At 41.6% G+C, this 26327-nt stretch overlaps 1 protein-coding gene across 1 annotated transcript; it reads left to right on the plus strand.

Annotated features, from left to right (window-relative positions):
- Positions 1-25208, plus strand: EDAR (ectodysplasin A receptor). The gene is made up of 11 exons (XM_040584631.1): positions 1-63; positions 771-893; positions 2002-2183; positions 6944-7029; positions 17298-17384; positions 18513-18641; positions 18730-18804; positions 19104-19176; positions 19890-20049; positions 23012-23072; positions 24451-25208. The coding sequence occupies exons 1-11, from the start codon at positions 13-15 to the stop codon at positions 24768-24770; spliced, it is 1347 nt and encodes a 448-aa protein (XP_040440565.1). The 5' UTR covers positions 1-12; the 3' UTR covers positions 24771-25208.
- The last annotated feature ends 1119 nt before the right edge of the window (positions 25209-26327 follow it).

A 26327-nucleotide genomic window follows, 5' to 3' on the forward strand; every position in this document is an offset into this window, starting at 1 on the left:
TATCAAGACAGCATGTCTCACCTGGGTGAATGTAAATGGGCTCACGTGTTCCCTTTTCTGGTGGTAGGTATTTATATTTCTGTATATGTCTCCCCAGCGTGCAAAGATAACTGGGTTCTGCTTGGGTCTTTGCAAACATCTGCCAATTGTCATGGCACAGCCACAGATGACACAGAGACTGAACCCCAATGCAGGGATCGGTTTCCATTCAATAAAACTAGGCATGTGCTGCTTAAACTGAGGCTGCTAAGGAAGAGGACGAAGGAGAAGAAGCTAGAATGGAGCAGAGGCAGAAGATGCTGGAAGAGCCGATTAGGCTGGGTGTCACATGAAGCACAGCCTTATCATGGTTGAGGCCTGAGGCAGCACATTATCTCAGGTTGTTATAATTGACCCCCACGATTACATTTATGAAGGCTCATTAGAGCTAGGAGGGGTGAGGGTGCAAACTCAGGCATTTGTTGTGCAGGAGAGTGTAAGAATTAATAGGCTGGGGATCACGGACTTCAGTATTTCAGGGAGTGGGTTTGCCAGCAAGAATGAATGTCTATGCTCTGAGAAATTCTTAGAAGGACCAGATTGCTGAAAACTGTATCTGCCTCCATCCCGTATAGTGGCACCACTTCTGTTTCTGAGCTTTAGGGGTGTTTCATGCTACAGTGCTGGTCCCACCACCTTCTGAGCCACAGCAATGGGGCAAGGCAGGGGGGCTAGGCATGGGGGATGAAAGCAATGGAAGTGACGGTGCTCTCGGTGCTCTCTCATGACAGGTCTCCCTGGTGTACTCTGCCAGCGCTGAATACTCCAACTGCGGCGAGAACGAATACTACAACCAGACCACGGGCATGTGCCATGACTGCCCCAAGTGTGAGCCGGGCGAAGAGCCTTACATGGTAATTTCAGCTTCTTCTGCTGGTAGGGGGACACATATTGAACACCAAATGCAAAAAGCAAATGCTGTGTTACATGGTGGTAATATATGGATAGGAGAGAAAATGGGGAAGGACAGAGATGCTTAAGCGGGAGCACTCACGCCTGCAAGCGTGTTGTGGGAGCGAGGCACCGTACATGCACACTAGTAAACAACATCCCAGGAACAGCCTGCTAAAAGTGTTATTGTAAGAGTCATAAGGTAAAAGTTTCACACACAGTCTCTGCCAGTCCATTCTCATCTCAATAGTTATTTAAAAGTCTGATGCTGTTATTCCGGCATGGTGTGATAAATTGGTTATTCTGGCATGCTCACTGGCCCCCCACACTGAGAATCTAATTTTGCTCTCCCGCTAAGATATTTTGGCACTAGAGGAACTTGGATGCTTCTGCAACATTTTAAATTATGGTTCCTAAGTAACCATTTGATTTACAGCAGATAATTGTTGCTTATTAAAAAAATAAATTACTGAAATCCTGTTTGGTTTTAATAGGATAAACATCCTATTGCAAGAATTTCACACAGTTGGTAGTCCAGAACAAGTATGCTTGAATAATAACCAGTTCGGTTTAGTTTTATTTAATCTAAACATAATGTTCAGCTGGGACATGTGAGTTCAGAGGTTACAAAATCTCATCCAAACATTGCCTTTTGTGATGTTCCCTCTGGGCTCTCCTACCATGAAAGTAAGGTTGTCGATATCCCTGCTGCAGCCATATTTCCCCTGTCATCTTCTCTGCTCTTCAGTTCTCGGTTCACTTTCTGTCTGAGCAGCAGCTGAAATTCACTTCTATTACTTGCTGGAATATGATAGAAAGAGCTATGGGGGGTCATGTTCAGGGAACACCGTGCTCCGCTTCCCTTTTTCGCTCCCCAGCACAGAGCGTGCTGCATCCTTATACCCCTCCATGGACTTTTTGGGACAGATGCTAAGGGACCAAACACCACACTTCTTTCCCTTGGTGTGACGTTGTGCCGCAAAGCCAGCGGGCCAGGCTATGAACGCTCCCTTTTGCTAGAAGCCAGCACGCAGCACAAGCCTGCTTGTCAGTGACTTTGTATTGTTGCAGACATGTGGATATGGCACCAAAGATGAGGACTACGGCTGCATCCCCTGCCCTTCGGAGAAGTTTTCCAGAGGAGGTTACCAGATATGCAGGCGGCACAAAGACTGCGAGGGTTTTTTTCGAGCCACAGTCATGACACCTGGTGATCAGGAGAATGATGCAGAGTGTGGTCCTTGTCTCCCAGGGTAAGGACTTAATTGCAGACCTTGGCTCTACCGAGGCACTGCAAAATACTTTTTTAATGTCAAAATACTTGACAGCCTCTCTTCACGTCCTAGCTGACTGTAGGTGCAATACTGGTGACTTATGCTTTTCAGTCTCTGCTAAAATAATACATTTAAATGTTTCAAAAGCATCGGTGAATGTAGTAAATCAGAATATGCCATTAGTCTTACTGAAATCTCACTGAAGAAACAACTGTTGGGAACAACTAGAAAAGCTGAAATTTCTCTCACTAGAAGTGGAAAGGGAACAGCTCGTATACCCAAGCGCAGGTGTGTGCTGCTGTTTTAGATGCTCTCAGAAGTCCAGCTTGGCCTCCAGCTGCCGCTTCAGGGGGCCACCGTGTAAGTCCTGCGTCCTACTAACGAGCTTCATGAAGGTGCCTTAGATACAGTGTTTAGGAACATAAAAAACCCTCTCTCCAGGTGTGACCAGCTAGCAGATTTGTTGGTAGTTGACAGCATTAGCTAACACAGCTGTTAGGTGAGATATACCAAGGCTTTTTAGTCTCTCAGGGTCTTTCCTAGCCAACAGAAAGGGGTCTAAAGAGTTGCTAACGTGGGGGGTGTGTGCTGTTGTTCAGAGTCAAAACAAGTTCCAGGGCTGGATGAGGGGGCTTATAATAGATGCTGTTTATTAAGTCCATCTTTTTAATGGTCTCTTATGCTCAGTATAATTCTGATAGCAATGGTGAGAAAGCAATTGCTACACTGAATATGTTAGCAATATATTCTTGATTATATTACCTTTGAAAGTCTGCAACCCCAAGCATACACCTGCTTTCTCAACAGTTTTTGGTAGGGTGAATAAATACTCTAAAACACCACCTCACCTGACATACCTTTGCAGGTTCTGCCAGTGTGGCTCTTTGGTTTAGAGAGTAATGCCTACTGACATTTGGCCTTGGGCAGTTTGCAGACACTGTATAACCCACACCACTTACAGTGCAGGAAACCCTTTTAAAGAGGCCCTGCAAGCTTCCAGGTTTATTACATCAGTGAGCCTGTGTGAAATTTTCACAGTTTACAAATAAGAAGAGGGGCTTGTCTAGCTGCCAGCTGAACAGACTGATGATGTGATTTGAAAAGAGCTCCCTCTTGACTTCCCCTCATACATAATAAAGAGCAAGAAAGTTAAATAGTGGCTACAGTTGCTGTTCTGCAATTTTTGTCAGGGCTAATGAGGTCACCTAGGTGAGAGCAGGGTGCTAGCTGAAAATAATCAGCTTGCACAGCTGGTGCTTGGGGAATAATCTCAAAATATCGTGTTTGCACAGGTGTAACCTGTAGCAGAAACTGGCCTGCTGGAGTCTGGCTGCGTGCTGCTCTGTGTGTGACTCTCAGGTCTTGAGAATGTTTGGCAAAGCCAGCAGCGAAGGAGAAACACCCTCTTCCTCTGAGTTTGAAGAGATGAAATTCTTGAGATAAATTAAATATGAGCTAAAAGAAGTTCTGAAGCTGCCTTAACTCCCTGTGCGACTTAGACACCCCAGAGGTTGCTTCTGTGGGATGGCGGAGAGAATGCAAAGCCCCTGCATCGGAGCAGAGAGCTGGCGAGTGGCATGGACTGAGCAGCCACCCTTCCCTGGGTGTCCTAGTGGCACTGGGACAGCCAGGTGGCTGGGTGAGTGGCAGCTGGTACAGTGCTCCCTTGCCCAGGCAGTAAACCTCAAAGAGCCCCCGAGGCAGTGGGAGGGAAAAGCCAAGGTTTCCATTTCCAGAGGATTGTGCCTCCATAACGCGCTGCAGACCTTCCCCAAGTAACAGCCACGTGCCACGATCTGTATTTAGGGGTACCTCCCCCCTTTGCTCTTTGTCACCCTCTCAGTAAAGCAGCCTGAGGAAAAGTTGAGCATGTGGCGTATTCTGACCAAAAGGGTCTATCATTTGCCTTAAAATAGGTGCTGGAAAATTACATATTTTCCCCTCTATTTTTTCACTATTATTGATGATCAGTTTTAGGGAAGAAGGAGACCTTTGGTACAAGAGCATGGGTCATCCACTGCTGCTCTGTGTACAGGTTCCCTTCCATGTAATATAGGAATAACACTACTTGTCATGCTCACAAGAAGAATGCAAGGCTGAGACCAGGGAAGAATGTAAAGGCTTAGCTCCAAAGCTATGATCTTTAAAGCTGAAGTTCAGCTACCAGTGATCTCTGGAGGTACCTAGCCCTAACCTCCTGGGACACTGCAGACTTCATCCTCCGATTCTGGCCAGAAGCTCTTCCATCTTGTTAAACAGGACAGGTCAAGAATGTGGAATCTAGGTGCAACTCCGACTGTTTCCCTCAATCCATTAGGTAGGTGTTCCTGGTTTGGGACTGAAGTCATAACCAACTAGGAGCAGCCACAGCATGTCAGAGCAAGGGTCCCTCTAGCCTGGTCATCTGTCTTCAGAAGTGGCCATGAGTGGAAACCCCCAGAGAAGGAATAACAATCCAAGTGTACATGATACATATCCCTCATGGTGTCCCAGCACCTATTTTCAGCTTGGAGCAAGTCCCTAGCCTCCTCACAAGATGGAATTGCAACGGGGTCATTTTCTTCCCCTTTTCATGAGTTTGTCCATGGTTACAGCAAATCCAGGTTCAGTTCTCTCCTCTGCAGTGTTTTAAGAGCAGGAATGAGCTCTTTCCTCTGTTTTCTGAATGGAAAGTGAATTTCTAATGAAATAAGAACTCCTTCCAGTTCTGGATTAGGCAGCAGATGCCTCCACCTATGTGCTCATCACCTCCCTGTTGCCTCTCTGCAGACTGTCCCCTGTTGAGAACAGTTGTCGTCCCCAGTCCCAGGTACCCTGGTCCTTGCAGGAGGGTAGACCTAAACCTGGGCCTAAGTCTCTTGAGTCTGACACGATACCATGAAATTCACCCTGAGATAAACCACCATGGGGTCAAGTGGGAAAACACTTGTCTGTTTTTCAGTCTAGCCTTTACTCTTGTATTTTACACTTCAAAATCTGAGCCTGGCAGGTGCTCAGGAAAGAGAAAGAATGAGTCTCATAGTGGAAGAGTAAACACCATGAAAATTCACTATTTCATCCCTGGGCCACTTTTTCTCCACAGATAGTGATATAAAGGGATCAGACATTTCCAACATTGCCTTTAATATTTCGTGCATTGCAAAGTAGCCAGAAACACAAACCTATTGCCAGCACTTCACAGAGGTGAATCATTGATGTTTGCAGCTGCAGAGCTTCCTATTTATGTGGGTGAACAGTTGCTTGCCATGAGCATCCTCTTCAGTTTTCTTTACATGTCCTCTACCACTCTGCATTGCGGCGAAAACCGAGAAATATTCCACCATCTTGATTTAATTGTCAGAAGGGTTGTTTGTCTTTCCTAAACCTCTGTGGCTGTTAGACTGTGGATCCTAACTATCCTGTATTTTTTTATATAGATCTGTATGTATCTTTGGCCCACCACTCTTCTTTTTTGTAGTTTGGCAGTCATTTCCTCCTTACTCATTAATTAATGTTACACTGGTCCCCATAAGAAAGGAAAGATGACTTCTGCTCCTGAGAGAAGAGTGGAGTGGCAGATGAGGCACAAGACACATTTGAAGGGAAGAGTTAGGGTGATCTTTTTAAAACTTTTAAGAAAGAAAGGAGGAACCATGTTCAGTTTATCTGCTCTCTGAGGTACCTCCAGCCCCTGTCTCCCCTTGCAACTCCGCATACTCCATTTCCTGGACCTATATGCCTTACTGGTAGGCTGGGTCATTCACTAATGACCAGTTGATTTTGATAGGCAGTTTCAGCAGTAACTTGCTAACAATGCATGAATTTTCCAGGAAAAAAAATACTGCACATGCATTGACAGGTACATAGGAGCAGAAAACAGATTCCCCATTGCATAAAGTGTTTAGTATGTTAAGTACCTGTCTGCATAGAATGGATTATGAATTTATTCATTTCCTCATTAAAATTTGTAGTGATTTACAAGTGATTTGTAAAGACATATCTATAACACCAACTGTGTATGATTTTGATGTAATTTACTCATTAGGCTGCCTGTGGATCCAGTTCTTCCATAACCAATTACTTTGTTTCAACGCTAACTTTATTAGCAGCCCAGAAGTTCAAAGCATGAAAACTTCCTTCATGCTGCAATTCCATTATCAAGGACTAACTTACAAACTATACAGCAAAGAAGAAAAAAAACCCACCCAAAACCAAGAACAGCAACCACAAAAAAACCCCAAACCTGTAAAACCTATATCTGACTTTCCTTGTAAGGGTGGTGTTTTCCTGTATTTTTTATTCTGGTTTGGATCAGATTTTATTCTAATGTTAAGGAAATTATTCTTGTGGTGTTTGTGAATAAAATTAGCCAACCATATACAACTGGTGGTCTTGCCTGAAAGGTTACTGCTTCAAAAAATAGCATTCCCTTATTTTGAAAAATCTTATTTCAGGGCATGCTGTAAACTGCAGCTTGAACTCAGAGGGGAGAATAATGTTGTTTTAGGCAAGGGTACTACTTCTTGTCATGTAGGCTTGATGGTTGATTAATTGTCTTTTAGGAGGAAAGGAAGAAAAGAAACACTGTCTCTATTCAGTCAGTTTTTTTAAAAAAGAATAATCTTTGCATCAAATTGCTTATAAAAGTTTTTTGGGTTTTTTAAGTGATTTTATCTCAGTATAATTGGTTGCTGCTGAACCATGCTCAGTTGTAGCATATTATTTTACACTGTTTTGCCTATTCTTGCCCTTCGTTTCAGTTACTACATGCTGGAAAACAGACCTCGCAACATATATGGGATGGTTTGTTACTCATGTTTGCTGGCACCTCCTAACACCAAGGAATGTAAGTGTTCTGTGATTTCTATGTATTTCATCTGGTCTTGACTTGGAATCATCTGGAAGCACAATATGAAGTCTTTCAGCGATGATAATTATGTTCAAACAATAAGTTCGTCTCCAGGAAAGCAATTTCTGCTTCCAACTAGCTTTGCCAACAAAGGGAGCAAATGCTGAACATTTGGGGAGGGAACAGAATCTTTGATTTTAGAACCTGCTATTGTTCAGTTGTGCTCCAGTTGTCATCTGTTAAGACATACCATACGGGACTTGCTATGGTTACTTAACCCGTAGGTACAGCGAGTCACAGATCTGTGTATTTTAAAATTCAGTTTCAGTTCAGCTATGAAGAAAACATAGGACACTTTGTAGATGCTAGTAAAAATGCATTGCACCTTTTCATATCCTTCGGTTTCAAAGTGATACAAGGGTTGATGTTGGCCTGTGGTAGTCAGCACTGATAAGAAAGCTAATTCTGTAGATTTAATTGATGAAAGAAGCTGTAGTTTGCTAATTGGAAAAAGCACGTATGTATGTGTGTGTGACATCCTAGCAGTGCCTATACACTTGCATGCCATGTACGTGCAATGGCTGACCCATCCTCATGCCATGGAGGGAAGGGACAATCATGCTCCAGTGATGTAATGCAGAGTCAACCCCCCATCCTCCTTTAGGGGGTAAAGAAAGAGAGAAAAAGAAGGAAAAATTAAGTTCTCTCTGAATGACCAAATTACTTTGACAACCCCGCAGAGAATCTGGAGCAGATCAGGAAAAATCCCGTCCATGTTCTGTTCTTTTAAAAGTCTTTTATCACGAAAAAGAATTGCAACTTTTTGCCTGCTTGATTTGAAAGCAGAGGTTGACACAAAAGTCCTTTTGCATTTGTTTGTGTACATAAACAGCAATTACTTAGTTCAGATGCTGCTGAACTGTGTATCATCGGTGCTCTCTCTGTGAGCCACTTCAAAGGAGGGTAGGTCATGAAGAGCTGCCACCTTTCCTGAAGAGCAAGAGCTCAGATGAGCCAGGGGATAATTACCACCTCACAGAGCTCCTGGTGAGCGGTAACAGCCCAGGTGGAGGCATCTCCCTGAACTGTCTGCATGCAAAGTGGCTGGTCTGTTGTACAGCTGCTCACCCTGTTCGGCTGCAGAAACCCACCCGGTCCCGAGATGTGCACTTTGTCTGAGACAGCGGGAGTGGGCAGGGGCAGGGTGAGCGTGCTTTTGGGAAGATAAGGTCTGTATTAGGAGGTGAGGTAAGGGTGCTAGGGAGGACCCGAACCTGAGATGTGGGAAGAAAGGGGAGAAGTAAGTGAAAACATGAGGATGGGAGTGTCAGTGGGAGATGAGGGTATGTGGTAAGAGGATGCAGGCACGCCTCCTCCTGCATGTGTGTGTAGGCTGGCTGCCCCACTGGTGGGAATACAACCATGCCTGCTGCTAGACGATAGCCAGAAATTAATCCCTTCCTCAGCTCCGATGGTCTGTCTGAAACACATGCTGAAATCAGTTTTTAGTAGTATCAGACATGTTGTAGCTTACTGATTTGGCAAGGAACTACCAGAAGATCTTAAGGCCATTGCTGAGATTGAAAACCAGATCTTTGTCTTTTCTAGGATACCTGGCAGAATGATATACAATGTGCTTAGTTCTGTGAGGCAAGTGTGAATTGCACAACTGATTAACCACATGCAATTTTGAACTCGATGAACACAAGAATAGAAATATATTATCTTTGAGAGGAATTTAAGCAGGTGCATAAACCAACAAATCGGCTGGGTACTAAGGTAGGAGAAACCCTTAGTCCTAGAAAGAGTAAACATTACCATTTTAATCAAGTCTACGGAACCAACCATTTGATTACAAGTGTTCAAAAAGTGGGAAAGCTTCTTAAAATCCAAATTCCTCAAATCACGAAGCTTAGGTAATTTGGTTCATGATGTCTAAACCTCTGGACTCTGTTTGGAATGGCAGCTCACTAATACATAGGCAATAATGTGTTCTGCAGATGGAAAAGTCAGCCCTGCTGCAGGAACCTCTTGAAAGGCTCACCGTTGTTGTAGCAGGCAGCATAAAATCTGGTATCGGCAAATGATCTTTATCACACGTTTTACTGTCATCAGATTATACCAGTCAGAGCAAAGAAAAGGTGACATGTCAGTGTTGCACAGCTGCATCATTTTTTGAGGTTCGCAAATTCCAGACTCACCCAAGCACTGTGTTGTGAGCACATAACCTTAATGTGAGCACGCGGTTTCTGTCATCTGAAGGATAACATCAGTTCTTTGGTAGGAACAGTTCCTCTGCGCGGAACAGCTTCTGCTTGTTGACTGGCTGTCATGGCGGAGGACCCAGAACAAGAGCTCCAAATGGTCCCAGGAATCTCTGTTCCTTCCTTGAGATTTTGAAGTAGCATCGAACAGCGCTCAGGAGCCTAAACCCACACCAAAGGGGTGCCTCTGCCCCAGAGCTCCTTTTCTTCCAACACGCCTGCGTACAGTGCACTGCTGGAGAAAGGTGACCCAGTGGGTTGCAAGGACACAAGGATGGCAAAGTACTTACAAATAGGAAGTTGGGGGTGACAGGCTCTGGCTTTACACCCCTAGACAGAAAATGAGGGCAAATAAATCCCATTTCAGGCCTTCATTAGGCCCAAGGCAGGGTTGGAGGGCAGTTGTGCTCTCCTTGGCTAGAAGAATACCTTGCTGGGGCAGTGCCTGGCCGGCGTGTTGCCCAGGGCCAGAAGGAAAGAGCAGCTGGGGGAAGTGTGTGTGTGCATGTGTGTATGTGTGTGTGTGTGAGAGAGTGTGCATGTGCGTGTGTGTGTGTGTGTGAGTGTGCGTGTGTGTGGTGTATGTGCCGCTGCGTGGAAACCGCGCCGAGAATTTGCCTGATGATATATTTTATCTGGCAGAAAAGTACTTGGACTTGATCAAAGGGTAAACAAACAGCTTTCAACGCCAAGAGCCTGCGGTGCAACTTTCGTCTCCTACACAGTCAGTAAACCCTGAAATGGCTGAGGAAACAAGATGAACACCCCATGCCCCAGCATCTGGAAGTGTTAGTGTAAAAAGGACTGGAAGTGAGAAAGAAATTCCCTGATAGGCCTGTGTCACTGTGTTTTCTTTTCCTCTCAAGGGACTTGAGGCATAAATAACACAAAATCACATGGAAAAGAGCTGGAGGAGAGGGAAGGATTTCACAGCAGAGATTTAATTGAGGCAAATGTATCACCAGGTTACCACGTTGAAACTCTGTCTGTGGACTGAAGGATGGAAGCAACAGTGTTCTGCAGCCTGGGAGGAGTACCAGGCATCAGCAGTAGCTTGTGGACAGCTGGCACGTGTGAGGAAGGGGCTATGCGTATGTGAGCTGGAGGATGTGTGTTGTGTAGCAGGAAAGCTTTTTCTTGCTGGAAAAAGGGTAAACATCACTGTAACGACTGCACGTGTTTGTTTCTTGTGCACTGTGAAATGCCTGTGTCAGAATTCCGGCCTCTCAGCACGCCACTTGCTCACTCCTACACCACCGTGTAGGAGCCTCAGGGCTACTCCTCCAAGCACAGAGGAGCACACTGCCAAAGCAGACAAGGTGTGAGAGCTTCAGCTGTGCATGAAGCACATCATGAGCCATCGGTGGCCCTTGCTGACACTAAATTGGGATATGACACCTCTGTGATAAATAACAGCATTGCAAAAAGTAGGGGAGGCACGTTTTCTATGCAAATCAAAGAATGAAGGTAATGAGCATCAAACCACTTTAAGATGCGGCTTCCCACAGTTAATGGTGCTGGATTTTCTGTCGACACCTCTGGAACTGGAGTCACTTGAAGCATCTGACTACACAGGGTCGTTTTGTTGTGCATCCTTTCTTTTATCCAGCGTAAAAGTATATGCAAAAGACAGAAGACTTAAACATATACGGAGTTTCTCTGGCAGAGAGTACAATTACTGCTGGAGGACATTTTTGTCTTTTAGCAGCTGCACCTCTCTGTCAGTTTATGTATATTAACTCCACTGTTCTCTTCAAGCTTTGATATTTGCAGTTCCAGCTCAAAAATGATGGAGGAAAACAAAATCAAACCCTGCTACAAAAACTTGAAGGCCATTTATTCTGACGTTGTATTTACGCAACTACATCAAATACGCAAATCCTTTTCCACTCACGGATTATTGATCTAGAGAACTTTGGCAATTGATTGAGGGTTTCTTTTTAGTCTACCGGACCTATTTCTAAGTGCGTATGGGCACAAAATATTGTTATGTCTCTCACCCTTTTTTGCTTGTTGTGTATACGAAAACAGCTGCAATAATCAATCTGTGTAGGTTTTTAAGTCTAACACCTACCAATGATGGCTTAGGAAAATTAAAAACAAACAAACAAAAAAGTAAGGAAAAAAAAAGAAAAAGAAGAAAGGAAAACATATGTAGTCAAGTTTTTTAATTACCAGAGAGAAAATGGCATCTAGAAACAGAAAAGATCATTTTTTATTATTGCATCGTTAGAACTTCAGAAACAACTAAACAGATGAGATGGAACAATTGACTAAACAGGCTGATGGCTTCGTGTGATGAGCTGTAATCAGGGGGTCACGTCCATACCCGTATACTGAAGACTGAGAATTCAGCCTCCTTCATTGAAATGCTTAACACAAACAAGCCTAATGCCAAAAGCACTTGTATCACTGAAAAATAATTCTTTCAGAGATTTTTATTTTAACTCTCCATTCTTTGTAACATCACTAATTTTCTTTCCTTGCCAGTTTTGTCCTTTTGTAATACAATCAACATCAGGACTTCTTTTTCCTGCTGTTTCAAATTATGCTTACAAATGAATAGGCTTGTTAGCTGAGGCTAACAAACTTGTGTGTGTGTGTGAGTTGTTTGATCTCTGAACACTCCATTCCTCTTCACATGTGGAATGGGAGAAATGTTGAAGGCAGTGCTTTATTGTGCACTGGTGGTATAGCCTAACTCTCATCCCCTTAGGGTTTGTCTATATTAGGAAAGGTACCTAATCTTAGGACAAAATTGGCCAGCCTCAGCCATAAACTTTCAAGGGGAGAGATCTAAGAAGCAAATACGGGGTTTGATGTCTTCAGTTGTTGGAAAAGCTGGGCCCAGGTACCACTCGCGAAGGCATCTGGTCCCAGTGCAGTTCCCCTGAAAGAAAACTCCAATTACTTTGATGTTTTCACCCGTGCCAGAGCTGCAGCTCCCACAGCGAGCACCACCTGTCCGTGGGAGATGTTGCAGGTTTCTGCAGCATCCCTCTGCCCAGGCTCATGAGCTGCAAAACCTGCAGAGCTGCAGCATTCCACCACTTGTACAGGCTGGCCACCACGCGCAGGGGAATGAGAGTGGTTCCTTGCGGCTCCATTCTCTTCCTTCCAATGCTCTGAAGTCACTGTAGTAAGGCTTAAATGGCAGTTATCTCCTTCGTACTGCACAGAGAGAGAAGTGGCAACACTGAATTCCTGGACATAGGCTTAGTTCATGAAGCACGTGCCTATGACCTTCCAGTACTGTGCGATGATTACAGCTCCCAGTGAATCCTAACCAAAACTTCAACAGATTGTCAAATAAATTGTCAGACTAAGTCCACGTGGCCTATAATTGTCACTATTTCCCTGCCCCAGCAAAATAAAAGGAGAGAGGCATAAAATAGTTAAAGACATTACAGAGAGCACAATGCATAACATATTTCCTTTTATGTGTCTGAACAGCGGTGGTTACTTACAGTGAGAATGACCAGATTGAAAATAAAAGTCTGGGGGAACGTAGCTGTCACCATTTTTAGGAGGTTCAGTTTCAGGAATTAATTAATTTCACTCTTCCTAGTTTAATAACAACCTACACTAACTGAAGTATCTGCCTGTGGCTGCAGGAAACACTGGGGGAACTTGTCTTATAGGATTCTGTGTGTCCCCTGAAAATAAGACTGTTATTAGTGATTTGCAGAATTTTAAGAGTTGGTTCGTGTTTGATTACCGAAGTCATATGTAGACGCCTTATAGAGTGGCTTGCCTTTGCTGCTTCAGCTTCCATGACTTGCCAAGTGCACAGGGTTTCCATTTGAAGTGTTGTTTCTTTAAGTCTGAAACCAAACCTGTAAGTACCTGAATATAAATTTACATTAATTTGAAAATCCTGAGTTCTGCTTGCTACATATCTAGGTCTTTATTTATGACTAGGTTTAGTTATAACCTAGTTTTCAATTACTTTGTCAGCCATAAACTGTCTAACTTTATTGAGTTTCAACTCAATATAATTTATTTTTCATCTCATATTCCAGGCTGCTAGTTATTTATTTGTGTGTGTGTTTTACCTTACTTTACTCTTGTAAAACAGTCTCGCTGGCCCGAGCAGCTCGGCTGGCAGTAGTGAGTGTGCGGTGCCGTTGCTGAACGGACCGTGGCTGTGAGAAGAGGGATGCATCAGGAGAAAGCAAGCTGCACTCAATGGCAAGAAATAGATGCATACATACACAAAGACATTTTTAAAACGCTTCTTATTTCAGGATCACTCTGATAGTCTGTTGTATACACACTTTGGGTGTTTCTAGAACATATTATTAAGTATTCAATAAACTTTATAAAAAGCTGTTGCTAGCTATGAGCAGCAGTTCTTTGTGGACCAGTAAGCTGACACCCACAGCAACATATGTCAAGAGCACATATGGTCTCCAACTGCAGCAGATTTTATTCACTCACAAACACTTGCAAGGGTTCATGTTGGTAAAACTTTCTTCCCTGTGCCCTTCTCTCACAAATCTGGTAGTTTTGTTTGTCACTTCATCTTGTAAGTCTGTCTCGAGATACGTGAACTGTAATAGTCCTGTTACATAAAGCAGAAAGTTCTTTGAAACAAAAAACAAAAAATGTTATTGCCCAGCATTTGTTCACTATGAGGATGAAAGGCTGGCTGAATGGGAATTTAAGTTAAAGCTATCTTTTGAGTTCAAAAACCCCAAACGCGAATACAGATCCAATTGTTCTTTTAAACAAAATTTTTTTTAAAAATGAAACTGTATTTAGACTCCAAGAAAGTTATAACTAAATTACAATGTTTGAATAAAAACATTTATAATGCAAAAGCTGACCAATCTTCAGTGATAAACTTTTTTCCTAATGTCTTTATCACATTCCTGCAATATTACCTACAGGTGTCTAGGAATATAAACCACTCTCTTGCACAGCTGTATTACAGCCATCTATCTTTTTTTGTGCTTAAAATAAAGTTGTTTCCATATGTTGCACTGTAGCACCTTAGGATGTCTCTGCCTGAGCTATATCTAAGTCTTTATAGATTATGGGAGTGTCACCTATATAGGAACCAGAATTAATAATGTGATCAGGATACAAAACTGGATGTGCACAGGGACAGCTGATATTGCAGTCATGTTGTAGTGCTGGACGGGGAAAAAGCAGCAGCTGAGTTCTGTTTCTTTTTGCTCACACAAAACCGGTATGAAATGAACTTCTGCAGAAGCTGGCATTTTTGGTTCCTCTTGTAGTGCAGGTGCACGAATTGGCACTTTCTTCTAAGCCACATCTAAAGAAAAATCTTGGCCCATAATGAATATGCCAAATTATTAAATTTGATAATAGGCTTAAAATATGCATAACAAGTAACCCCCACCTAGGCATATGTAAAAGGCCACCACGTTCTAGCACCAGCCTTGATTTTGCCATGACAGGCACTAAAGAACAAACAAGGTGGGCCCATTCCCATGCAAAGAGAATTCTGCACGTAGGCTCTGGAGCTCACTCTTGTGCACAGGAGAGGCACATGTGTGCACGTGCGTGTGCACATGGCTGGGGCAGCATGCCGTATCCCCACGTGGGGCAGAGCCGACTGAAGCATGACAATGGTGTTGAATGAAGAACGGATGATCTTCCTCCTTACTCTTCCCATGCTGTGTGCTGCTGCACGACTTCCCACTATGGAAGGCTCTACTCCCTTTTAGAGACAGGTGAAAAACATGAGGTTTTTCATGGTTTTTTTGGTATCATGAGATACCAAACTATTGAAAGATTGATTAGGCAGAAATACTTCAATGATTACGTATTTCAGATGAAGGAAAAGAGAGAGAGGAGAGTTTGATAAAACTTGCTTCTGGAGGAGACGAGCTGAAGCTTGTTAGATAAACTCCATACAGACAAAGCAGCATGGCTTGCCCGTGTTGACTGAAAGGCAGTGTAAGAAGAGCTATTGTTGACTTGTTGCAGCTTGCAAGGACTGCACAGAGTTACAATTGGCTGTAATTGCATTTGCCAGGGGGACTGCAAGAATAGGCACAAGCTGGTAGCTACAGACATGAAGTATGGGGCTACAGCACTGGCCACTTACTAAACTTCCTCTGATGTCCAGCCATGATGAGTAAATACAGAGGTCGAGACCAAGGATGACTCACTCAGTTTTGTGAAAAACTGCAGAAAATTACCTGTCTTTAATCTCTGCTACATGCAGATGACATCTTTATCTAATGATACCTAGATGGCCTACTGCTGTATTCAGTTCCTGGAGCTTGTAACTAACTCTTCTTAGAAGGATGTTTGTCACAGAGAAGGGACCAGAGGCAAGAATCTGCCTGTCATTTATGTAATATGAAAAGCATCTGAATTAACAAAATAATGTATTTAAAGCTTTATGAAAACATTTCTCCAGTTTGAAAAAAAAGCCTAATTATAATAAATGAATCCATTTCCTTCCAACAAATGAGGCTTGAAAGAAGTTTTACCATTGTTAAAGGAAATTTCCTTTGAAGACATCTGCAACTCATACTTTGTGGCCACTTTAAGTGTACATTTCTCATTCACTACATGCAGCCATATTTTATGTTAGGTAGTACTTTTTTTTTTTCTTTTTAAACAACATTTCCCTTAATTTGAAGAACATGTATATTGCTTTGTTCTTAACCATGGAACATTTCTCAGACCATTCCAGACCACTTAATTTCCTGCAAAGTTTACCTGGTGGGGTTAATTTCTCAGAATATTTACTGGGTGAAAAGAACGGCACGGTTAGTTCTCAGCTACTCTAGCTGCCGAACTAGCTTGTGGAGCCGTGTGCTGTGTGCACCTTACCAGATGACTGGGACAGTCTTTTGTCTTCAGGTCTGCTGAATTTAATTATCACTGGGCTTTTTCCATAGACAGCTAACACAAAGCAGGAGGGATTTCATACCCCTTCCAAGCAGAAGGTGGTTTTCAGTGTCTGTTGATAGTAGCTGTTTGTATTACCTGCTTAGCAATGATATCAAAGTTTATATGAGAATGAAGAGAACGTTTTCTCCCAGGCCTCATGTTCTTAATCTGTTTTGAAATGCTACGCCAAGAGCATCTTGTATGAAAGCATTCCCACCAAAAGTCTTATTCCCAATACTATGTGGTATTGTCAAAATATGTTGATTTATGAGTTGGTCTACCGCTTTGAAAACTTGGTGGATGACACCATCTGAAAAATTTATATTAACTTTTAAACTTAACTGTAGAATTTACACATGAAAACTTGTATTGGACAATCTCATTCCTCTGCCAGCATGAAGTATTCCTCTGAGTCCTTCATTTCACTGTTTTGGTGGATTTTCCCCCTCCCCAGAACATAGATTTGGACTGACCAGGGGAATGATAAGAAACGTACTGCCCAGATAGATTGCAGGAAATTCTAGTATTCCCTGTTATGATGGTAAAGCTCCAAGGAACAAAGAGGCATTCAACACTATTATTTGCCACCTTTCCTAGGTTTCCCTGTAGGGTGATGAGGTTTTGCATACTGTCAGAGTTTCACAATGATCCTGCTAATGAAGGATGCTTGTGAGAAGCACTAATTTGATGAATCTACCATCTGGTACTTGGGGTCTGCAGTTGCAAATAGTGGAGTGGGGGTTATAAACAGTTTGAGTCATCGGCTGGATCCTGGGAAACTTTCTGCTACCCAGGAAAGATCTGTTATATGGGAATCACTGTATACTCTGCCTGTGTCTGAAGATGCCTGGGTTTCTTCTAAGTTCAAAACCATTCAGGAGCTTTGACTTCTTCCACTCCCTCTAGATGCTATGCAAAAATGTAGTCTGTAACACAATTTTCAACGTGCCAGAAATGCATATTGGGATTAGCAACATTTCAAAAAGCTAAGAGTTCGTGGGTTCTTTGCTAATGAATGGGAAATGCAATCAAGCTAAGTAAAGTCTCTGTTTACTTGGGCTAAGATCTTCCTTTGGCTGAACAAAGTAACCGTGGAATTTTATGTCATTTCTGTTTATATTGTAGGTGCAGGGGCTACCTCTGGTATTTCAGCCATTTTCCCAAGTACCTCTGGCACAAGCACTTTCTCGCCTTACCAGCATGCTCACAAAGGTAAGAATGTATTCACAGATTTAATTTAGCAGCTGTTTTGAAAATGGCATCAGCAAAGTGCAACCAAACTGAAAATATCTATTGTGAATTTTATTGCCACTATTTCTGGATTTCTAATACTGCTGCTGAAAATAATTCAGAATGAATTTTGATTTCTTGGTTAATCAACACCACTCTCTTAGTCAGGTGGACTTAAAATGGACTTCAACTGTAGTCAGTAATGCCAGCAATAAATTGATCTTATTTGTAGCCATATGGAAATGGCACTATACCTCAGCAAAGCTTAGCTTAGACTGGTGAAAATAATTTAATACACAAATATAGCCAGTGTTTTATTAAGCTAACACAAACAGTTCTCCAGCATGATTATTAGGTTTTAAAAATATGTGAACGTGAGAAGACACAACAGGAAAGATGCAGTTAATGAGGTACTGGCAATGCTGATCTTCCTGGTATTGTGTGGAAACATGATCACGAAGATCATGTTTTCAGGAAAATTAATGTTTCATGCATTTTTACATATCTGCCATTTTCTGCATCCTTTTGTGGCTTTTCAGTTCTAGTCTTTTGCATCCAAATTCTGCTTCTGAATACCTTTTCACATACCGTATTTTAAATTCACCTTCTAGCCACGCTGCATTTTAAGTCTCTGTTAAAAAAACATCAGTTCTTCTACATGTGCAGTGCATTTTCCTTTTTAATGCAAAGCTTTTGAGGAAGCCATAGTTATCAACAGTCATTTCAGCTCTCATCCCATTTGTTGATTTATTTTTTTTTCTTTTCAGAAAGTAAATGTTAGGAAGGCTCCTACTCTTGTTTACATATAGCTTCCTATATTATTAGCAGATAATACAACTTTCTGCATCTTTGTATCTGATAGATCACACCATCAAATATATTTAATGAATAGTGTTAACTGCCCAGTACAGCATAAATGTCACAGTTTTGAAAAACTGTTAACTAGTTTGCCTTTGAGATGTAACAATAAGTTTTTCAATGTTTAACAAGTAACCAAGACTCAACTAAATGAGCATGCAGGATGTAAGAGTAGAGTGGATCACAATCTGTTAACTGCTCTCTGATGCTAAGAGTTGCTCCCTTATGAAAGTATTTTTTTGTTTACTCCAGCAGATCTTTCAGGACAAGGACATTTGGCTACAGCTCTTATAATTGCAATGTCTACCATCTTCATAATGGCTATTGCCATTGTCCTCATCATCATGTTTTACATTGTAAAAACAAAACCTTCTGCTCAAGGTAATTGCTTAGCAAATGAAATTTTAGCTGCAAACGCTATTTTTAGATAGCTTCTGACAATAATTGGTATTATATTTTTATATTCCAGCCTGTTGCAAGAGCCATTCAGTAAAAAATGTTGAAGCTCAGGCTAACACACAAGAAGAGAAGAAAGAAGTACAAGGTATATATTGCTTTAGTTTTGTTTTTTTCTGTACAAGACACCATTGGGCTTAAATACTCTTAATTATCATAATTACAATTTCTTCTTTGAATTGCACAAAATCCATGTCAGTTTACTAAAGAATTGTGTATAATAGTTTTTGTACTTTGAGAATGTCACTTAATCCTCCGACAGCAATTAAAAAGGTAGCAGTGTGACTTGTGTTTGCGGTAAGGTTGCCAGCAGAACCAGCACTTGAGACAAAACACTACTTTGGAAACTCATTGCCAATTTAAGTTTCTTTAATTGTTGATCTACAGATAATGTTGTGATATTTTCTGAGAAAGAAGAGTTTGAAAAACTCACAGCAACTCCAGCTAAGGCTGTTAAAAGGTGGGTAAAAGACAAACGTACTTCCAGTCTGACCGAAGTGAGGGAGGGACATAGTCACCATTCAACCCGGTTACAGAGAAATACATGAAGAACAAATTAGATGGGTATGCTTGTAGTTTACTGCAGCAGGGAAAAGACTAGATGCCTTAGTAGACTTTCTCCCCTTCCATTTCTAACAAAGGATGACAGATGTTACCAAAGAGAAACCTGTGTCTTCCCCACTTCCTCTGGGATCAGCTCTTACAGCTCCATCTCCTCTTTTGACAGGTCCATTTTTGGGACCTGAGCGCTGTTCTTGCATACACACACTTAGTAAGGTTCCCCTTCACCTCTAGGCAGCAGGGGTAAAAACAGCTGCTCCAGGCCTTAAGGAAACTCTTCGTAGCATCATCTGGGTGGCACAGTGTGGTAGTTTTCCTCACCTTGTGTCTGCCTGGTGGCCAAACTTGGTTGGGTAACATGATTAGGGGGGGCTAAACACTGTCCTCATCTGGAAAATCCCTCTATAAAAGGATTCTTGAAAGCTATGCATGACTGTGTAGCTTGGTGGGCCTTGTATGTATGCCCTGAGCAGGTGAATGCAGTTACATTCGAAGGATTTCAGAAGAAAGGCATTAAGATGCTTCTATTCCATTACTCTAGGATAGCAAAAAGATGATTAGAGTCAACCCATGAGAGGCTTCACTAAGATAACAGTATCCTTCATTTTACAGTGAAAATGATGCATCTTCTGAGAATGAACGACTTTTAAGCCGTAGCATGGACAGCGATGAAGAAGCTGCAGTTGACAAGCAAGGGACTCCAGAGAGATGCTTGTTATCCTTAGTGCATTTGGCCAGAGATAAATCTTCTACAAGCAATAAATCAACTGGGGTAAGGCTATTTTGAAATTTAAAAATGAAAAGCATTTTTCTGCATTGCTTTTTTTTTTTTTAAAAGAAAACAATATACAAACTATCACCCCTCAAAATGCATTATAGTGCAGACCAGACTAATTTACAAGAGCTTCTCCAGACAAATTTATTATAGAGTCTCATTTGCATAGTGACATATATGTACGTAGATGCTCTTCAGGGCTGAAAAAATAAATTTCCTACAAGAGCAATAACGTTGCTATTTTGACTATCACATTTTATAGCCTAAAGAAAGAAAAAACAAGCAGCAACCCCCCAATATAGCTAATGCTAATATAACTAACCACAATGCTACACTTACCACAGAAAATCCAAGATGGAAAAATAATGCAGCAGTATGTCTGGCTTTGTACGACAGCACAGCATCTGTGTACCTTGATCCAGTAGCACTGGTATTTCCATGGTATCAGGTTTTCAATAATATCTGGTGTTGTGCTTGGACTTTGTGTATAATTTTGAAAACCACACATGTACTTTGAAGGTCACTCCTGTGCTCTGAAAGACATGGTAAATCCACTGTTTGCTTTGCTCTGGAAAATCTTCACTTCTTCCTGTTGAGTGTGTACTGCTTGGGGTGTTTTATCTCACTTGGAGTATTTCAAGGCATATCTAAGGCCACACCTCATCCACACAACTTTTTAGCTTATAATAACATGAAACCGTTCTTAAAATGAAGATGTCTACTCTGATAGTTTTGATGGTTTCAGTTCTTCAAAAATAATTTTTAAATGGCAATAGCTAGTATAGAAACACATCATTAATATCAAACATCAGATATTTTAAGAATGTAAAAGATTTAAAATGCATCTTTTAATGTTTGCATGTTTTAAATTGCTGGGATGGTTCAGCTCAAACTTTCTAAAATAGCTCATTTTTCAGCTGAGACCAGTCACACACAGTCTCACACAAGAGAAATATTTTTGTACTTGTAGACAGTTATGACCATCTGAAAATAACTTATTCCTCCAATGCTTTTATTTTAAAACTCAGTTTTAATATCTCTAAATATCCCACTTTATCATCCTTCTGTGTGCACCCGTTTGAAATTCCACAATACAAGCTGGATAGGCATGAAATCAGAACATGTGATAAGAAGCGGCTTACCTTTTAAAGACCATGTATAATAGATACATTCTCCGGAGTCATTTAGATGGGTTGCTCGTAAGCATGCCTGAAGCACAAACTATTTCTTCCGTACCTTCTGTTCCAACATACTTTTCATGGAGTGGAGCCTGCTGACAAGGCTGAAGACAAACTGCAATGAAAGTGCAGATTGTGTCAAGACCCTCTGCTCTATACCTAAGATTTCACAGTTAAGCCAGTTGCAAGAAGTTAGAAAAGCAGTAATTTGCTTCAGGCTGGGGAATAAGTAACATTTCTAGTACAGGAAAGAGTATTTAGTTATTGGACAAGGGTAAGGAAAGTTAGAGGCTTGCTCTTAACCAAGTGTGCTCCCTCCTGGTTAAAGCAAAAGCCATCATACAATGAGCTACCACACGGAGGATCAGCAGCTCAGCTTTACCTGTTTGCTTTCAGCATAAGCTTTACAAATTCCCCATCTTCTGGCGCCAGTAAAAAAAGCATCCTACACAATGCATAAAGGGCATAAGTCTTTAACCTCCCTTCTTGCCCCAAAAATGAGAAGAGAAGGAAAATCAGCATCCAGTAATTTGCTTAAGAGGAATTTTAATAAATCCCATTAAAAGAAAATTTTCTTTCCAAGGTTCTAAAACAGCTAATCCAGGCCTACAATAGCAAAACAACCGATTAAGCACATGTAAATTATACCAAGAATATGTGAACAACAGTCAGTGTCTGCATTGCATTGCCCTGCGATACAACACATTTGCACAGTGTCTGTGCCTGCGAGACAGGCTTCGGGTGGAGCAGCCACTTTGTGGTCTCCAGCTGCAAGTCTGTGTATTAATCCAAGTCATTGATGTGCCTTGCCCTTTAAAGCCCAAATAAACCGAGGAAAGTCTTTCCACAAAACAAAATACTGAAAGCAGAGCTTTTTTCCTAGCTGAGTTTGCAGTGAAAAGTGGCAAATTTGTGGAGATAATAGTGGCGTCCCATCAAAAAGACAGCTTTTCAGAAAGCTCAGTCCTAATGAGAGCTGGCAGAAGGATGATAATTCCAGTCCCTGAGAACTCATGACATTTTGACATTTGTTTTCACTCCACATTGAATCCAAAGCCAAACCTTGAGAATATTTTTGCTAAATGAAACTCTATCAAAATGTCCATTTTCAGCTTGGAAAATGTCAGGCTTTCAGTCTGAGTTTCTTTCTTGTCAAAAATGACTAGAGCATCCAGGACCTCACCCTGTCCAAAGCTTCACAGATTTTTTTTATCCATCTGCAAAGTGTTTCAGATTCATCCAGGCAATATATCATGGAGGAAAATACAGTTAATTAGTAATGCACTAAGTAGTTCTATGTCAAATGACAGAAAGGAAGATTTCCTTCTCTACAGTCCTCTTAAGACTACTGGAAGAAGGCAATTTCAGTCTGAATTTAATTCCCTGCAGCCAGTCCTGTCCTGGTTTACCTGGTCATCCCTGCATTAACTGTCTACGTGTGTGCTATTGGGTTTGTCCTCATTGTCAGGAGTTTGCTTCGGTCTGAAAGAGAAATAAAATATACAAACACTTGGAACAGAAAAGTTATTGATCTAAAAAAAGACTAGAAGATGGAAAGGAAGATTTCTAGCAGTGGGAAGTGAAATTGGAAATAGGTTTATGCTTCATGGAATAATTACTGTGTCCTTTTTCTTTGAATCTTCAAAAGGGACCCTTGAGGACATGATGTGATAGCCCCTAGTGCCATGAAATGAAGGTCTCCCGCAGATTTTCCACTGCTGTCTACTAATTGTTTACTCCCATGACTGAAAAATTAATGAATTAAAACTGTTTTCATTTAGATTCAAAGCCGAAGGAAAAAGATACTTGATGTGTACGCTAACGTATGCGATGTTGCAGAAGGTGAGTGTACAAAACCTGTACCTATACTAACAACATGAAATTATTTCGCAAGTGTTTGCTGTAAAATAAGAAAGGCCTCTACCTTCCTACAGAAAGTAGAAAGTCCCAATCTAGAAAAGACATTCTATAGGCAGATTGGTACTCACTTGGCAGGGAGCCCCGTGGTGCCCTGAGCCCAGAGCTGTCCGGGCTGGAGCACACCTCAGCTTCTCTCCAGGCATGTGCATGGGCTTCCTTCCCACGGAGAGCGGGAAGGGCAGTGTTGGGTTGTGCTGGGAGACACACACAGACCAAGTTGCAGAGAAGCATTCTGGCATTCCCCATCTAGAGGAAACCTGTTTGATTTATTTGTTTAGTTCCTTGGATAGCAGAGAGTAGCGATCTGGGAAGGGTCAGAACTGAAGGTAAGACACAAGTCTTGACCTACTCTGCTTCTCTAAATGCTGTCCCACCCCTCACAACAAAAAATTGAGTTTCTAAGTTTTGTTTTAACCTTCTTTAACACTTGACTACCTAGACTGTTTTGGCAGATGAAACATGAATTAATTTCCCTGCAGAACAGGAGACGTGACTGCATTTACTGCCCTGCTCCGCCACTCCATCCACCCCCAAAGACACACACACTGTGTGCATGTGTGTGTAGGAGTTTTCTGTGGTTCAGGGAGATCCATCTCCCACCAAATTACTGCTGCTGAGTACGAAGCAGGAAAACTACCGAAGCAGAAGACTAGTTAGGGGAAAATGCTGATTCTCTCCTCAATTCTGTGACCATGAATATATAGAAAGAATGCCCAGGGGAAAAATAGCTTTTTCCCCACAGGCTGAATGTTAAATCCTCTCTAGACATTCAGTGATAGTGATGACAATCGAGCACTTGCAGAGACTTTTATGCTTGCAAGCATCTAGCATCACTGGTTCACCTCACTCCTCACATTCCTACAGAGGCAACTTCCAGTATGAAAGATGTCACAGCACCTGCTCACAGAAGGCTCAGGGAAGGGTCAAACCTGTCTCTTGAGCTTAAACACTGTGCCTGATGTGCAGAGGTGTATTAATGGAATGCTCACTAGGGATATGGTTGCAGTATACTTTTTCTAATGGCTAGCAATTTGTTAAATGAAGGGGCAATGCCTTGGGAATTCATATGACCCATCTAACACTTTTTTCCCAGATGTACTCTAATTATTGTACCCTATTGTCTCTAGGAGGAATTAATTTGGTAATACACAACCATAACTTTGGAGCTAGACATACATATCATGGACAATCACTTAAAGATTTTAGCTGTACTTATTGCTAACAGTATATACCGTAGTATTTTAATAAATAGTCAAGAGCCACGCACAGAGCCATCTGACAATAAACATCTCACTTGCAGGTCTGAGCCCTACGGAGCTGCCATTTGATTGCCTGGAGAAAACCAGCCGAATGCTCAGCTCAACCTACAACACAGAAAAAGCCATAGTGAAAACGTGGCGCCACCTTGCCGAGAGCTTTGGACTGAAGAGGGATGAGATAGGTGGTATGACAGATGGCATGCAGCTATTTGATCGCATCAGCACAGCGGGTTACAGCATCCCAGAACTGCTAACCAAACTGGTGCAAATCGAGCGGTTGGATGCTGTCGAATCCTTGTGTGCGGATATTCTGGAGTGGGCACAAGCAATGCCTGCTCCTGAGCCAGCAGGGACATCCTGACATGCCTGCCTGGGACCCATGCTTCCACATCAACCACAAGAACCATGATTCCAGCAAGCACCATGTCAAAGACTTTGGACAAAAGACCATTGATATTTCTTCCACATAATCGCTCCCAGTAACCAACGGGAAGCTCTTCTCTTTTGACTTTTTAAAAAAGTGAAGTTACACATCTACCAAAACGAGAGCAAGAAGCTTGGTATGAAACATGTCATTAAACAAAATGATCACGTTAAACAGTTACTGATAACAAGAGGACACACAAACATCCATTTTGCAGTCTGTGTATAAGTGCAGATAACCCTGCTGATACCCTTCCCACCTGGCCTTCAAGAAAGGCATGGAATTGCTTTCTGAAAATATTCCTGTCTCTTAGAGCTTCATTCAATGGTTTAATAGTCACAGTCGAAAGCAGTACCACAGCTACAGTATCAATACACATTAGGCACACACATTTCTATTGGCTCTAACATATTTAACATGTAACCAGTTTCCTTTTCTATACTTCCTATGGTTTTTTTGAATCTAGAAGTATGTGCATAGGTGTATATACACAGTCCTCAGATTAACTAACCATACTATATGAAAAAAAAGAGTCAACATAATCTACAGATTGAAGTGCTTCAAAACTCTGTACATAATGCACGTAAATGATCTCTTGGTCCATACTGACATTTCAGAAACTGTAAATTCAAACTGCTGACTTGCTGAGGACAAGCTGGTTAGCAAGTGGGCAGTGAAAGTTAGCAGACGCTCCCTGTAAGTTGAGAGCAGTAAATTTTTCTCCTCTTCACCATTAAAAAAAAAAAAAAAAAAAAAAAAAAAAAAAAAGGCAACAAAACCAGATTGTTCAGTACCATGAAAAATGTATTTTTCCAGTAATGGTATCTACATATCAAATTATATTCCAAAAAGAGGAATTACAGACAACAGTGGTGCACATTTGAAACTAAGAGCAAAAAGGGTAGATTTCTTTAGAGACACTTGAAATGCAGAGGAAAAAGTGTTTTTCAGATGTTATACTCTTGTAAACACTGACCACGAGCACAGAATCCACAAGTGAAAATTAAATCTTCTGGAAGGTAAAGCATTATTTTGAGTTTGTGTACAACAGAAATTGAAATTTTTTTTTCTTTTAACTAATCTCTGATTTTCACAATTGAAAGTTCTCTGAAACTTGCTCAGACCACAAATCAGTAGCTGTTACCAGACCTATTTGCTTGATTTATAGCTAAAATGAGTGACGACGGATTTCAACAAGTGCAACCACTAATTAAGAGACGTGTCAGTTACAAAGCAATACTTGTTAAATTCCAAAATGCATGACTGAACAAAATGCTATAAAAAATATTAACCATTACCCTGAAGTTAACAACCAGTATTCCATCACTTAGTAACCAGATCTTGTCTATGATGGTATCATACTTGCGTGGAACATTTAGTATCACCCTTTAACATCTATATTTAGTACCTTTCCAGCACTTGATTTGTACAGCAGAGGAAGTACATACTGCAACATAAAACCTGACCCTCTCATTCTTCTTCCACCATTTCTTT

Source organism: Falco naumanni, chromosome 2 (genome assembly GCF_017639655.2).
Source record: "Falco naumanni isolate bFalNau1 chromosome 2, bFalNau1.pat, whole genome shotgun sequence".
NCBI lineage: Eukaryota > Metazoa > Chordata > Aves > Falconiformes > Falconidae > Falco > Falco naumanni.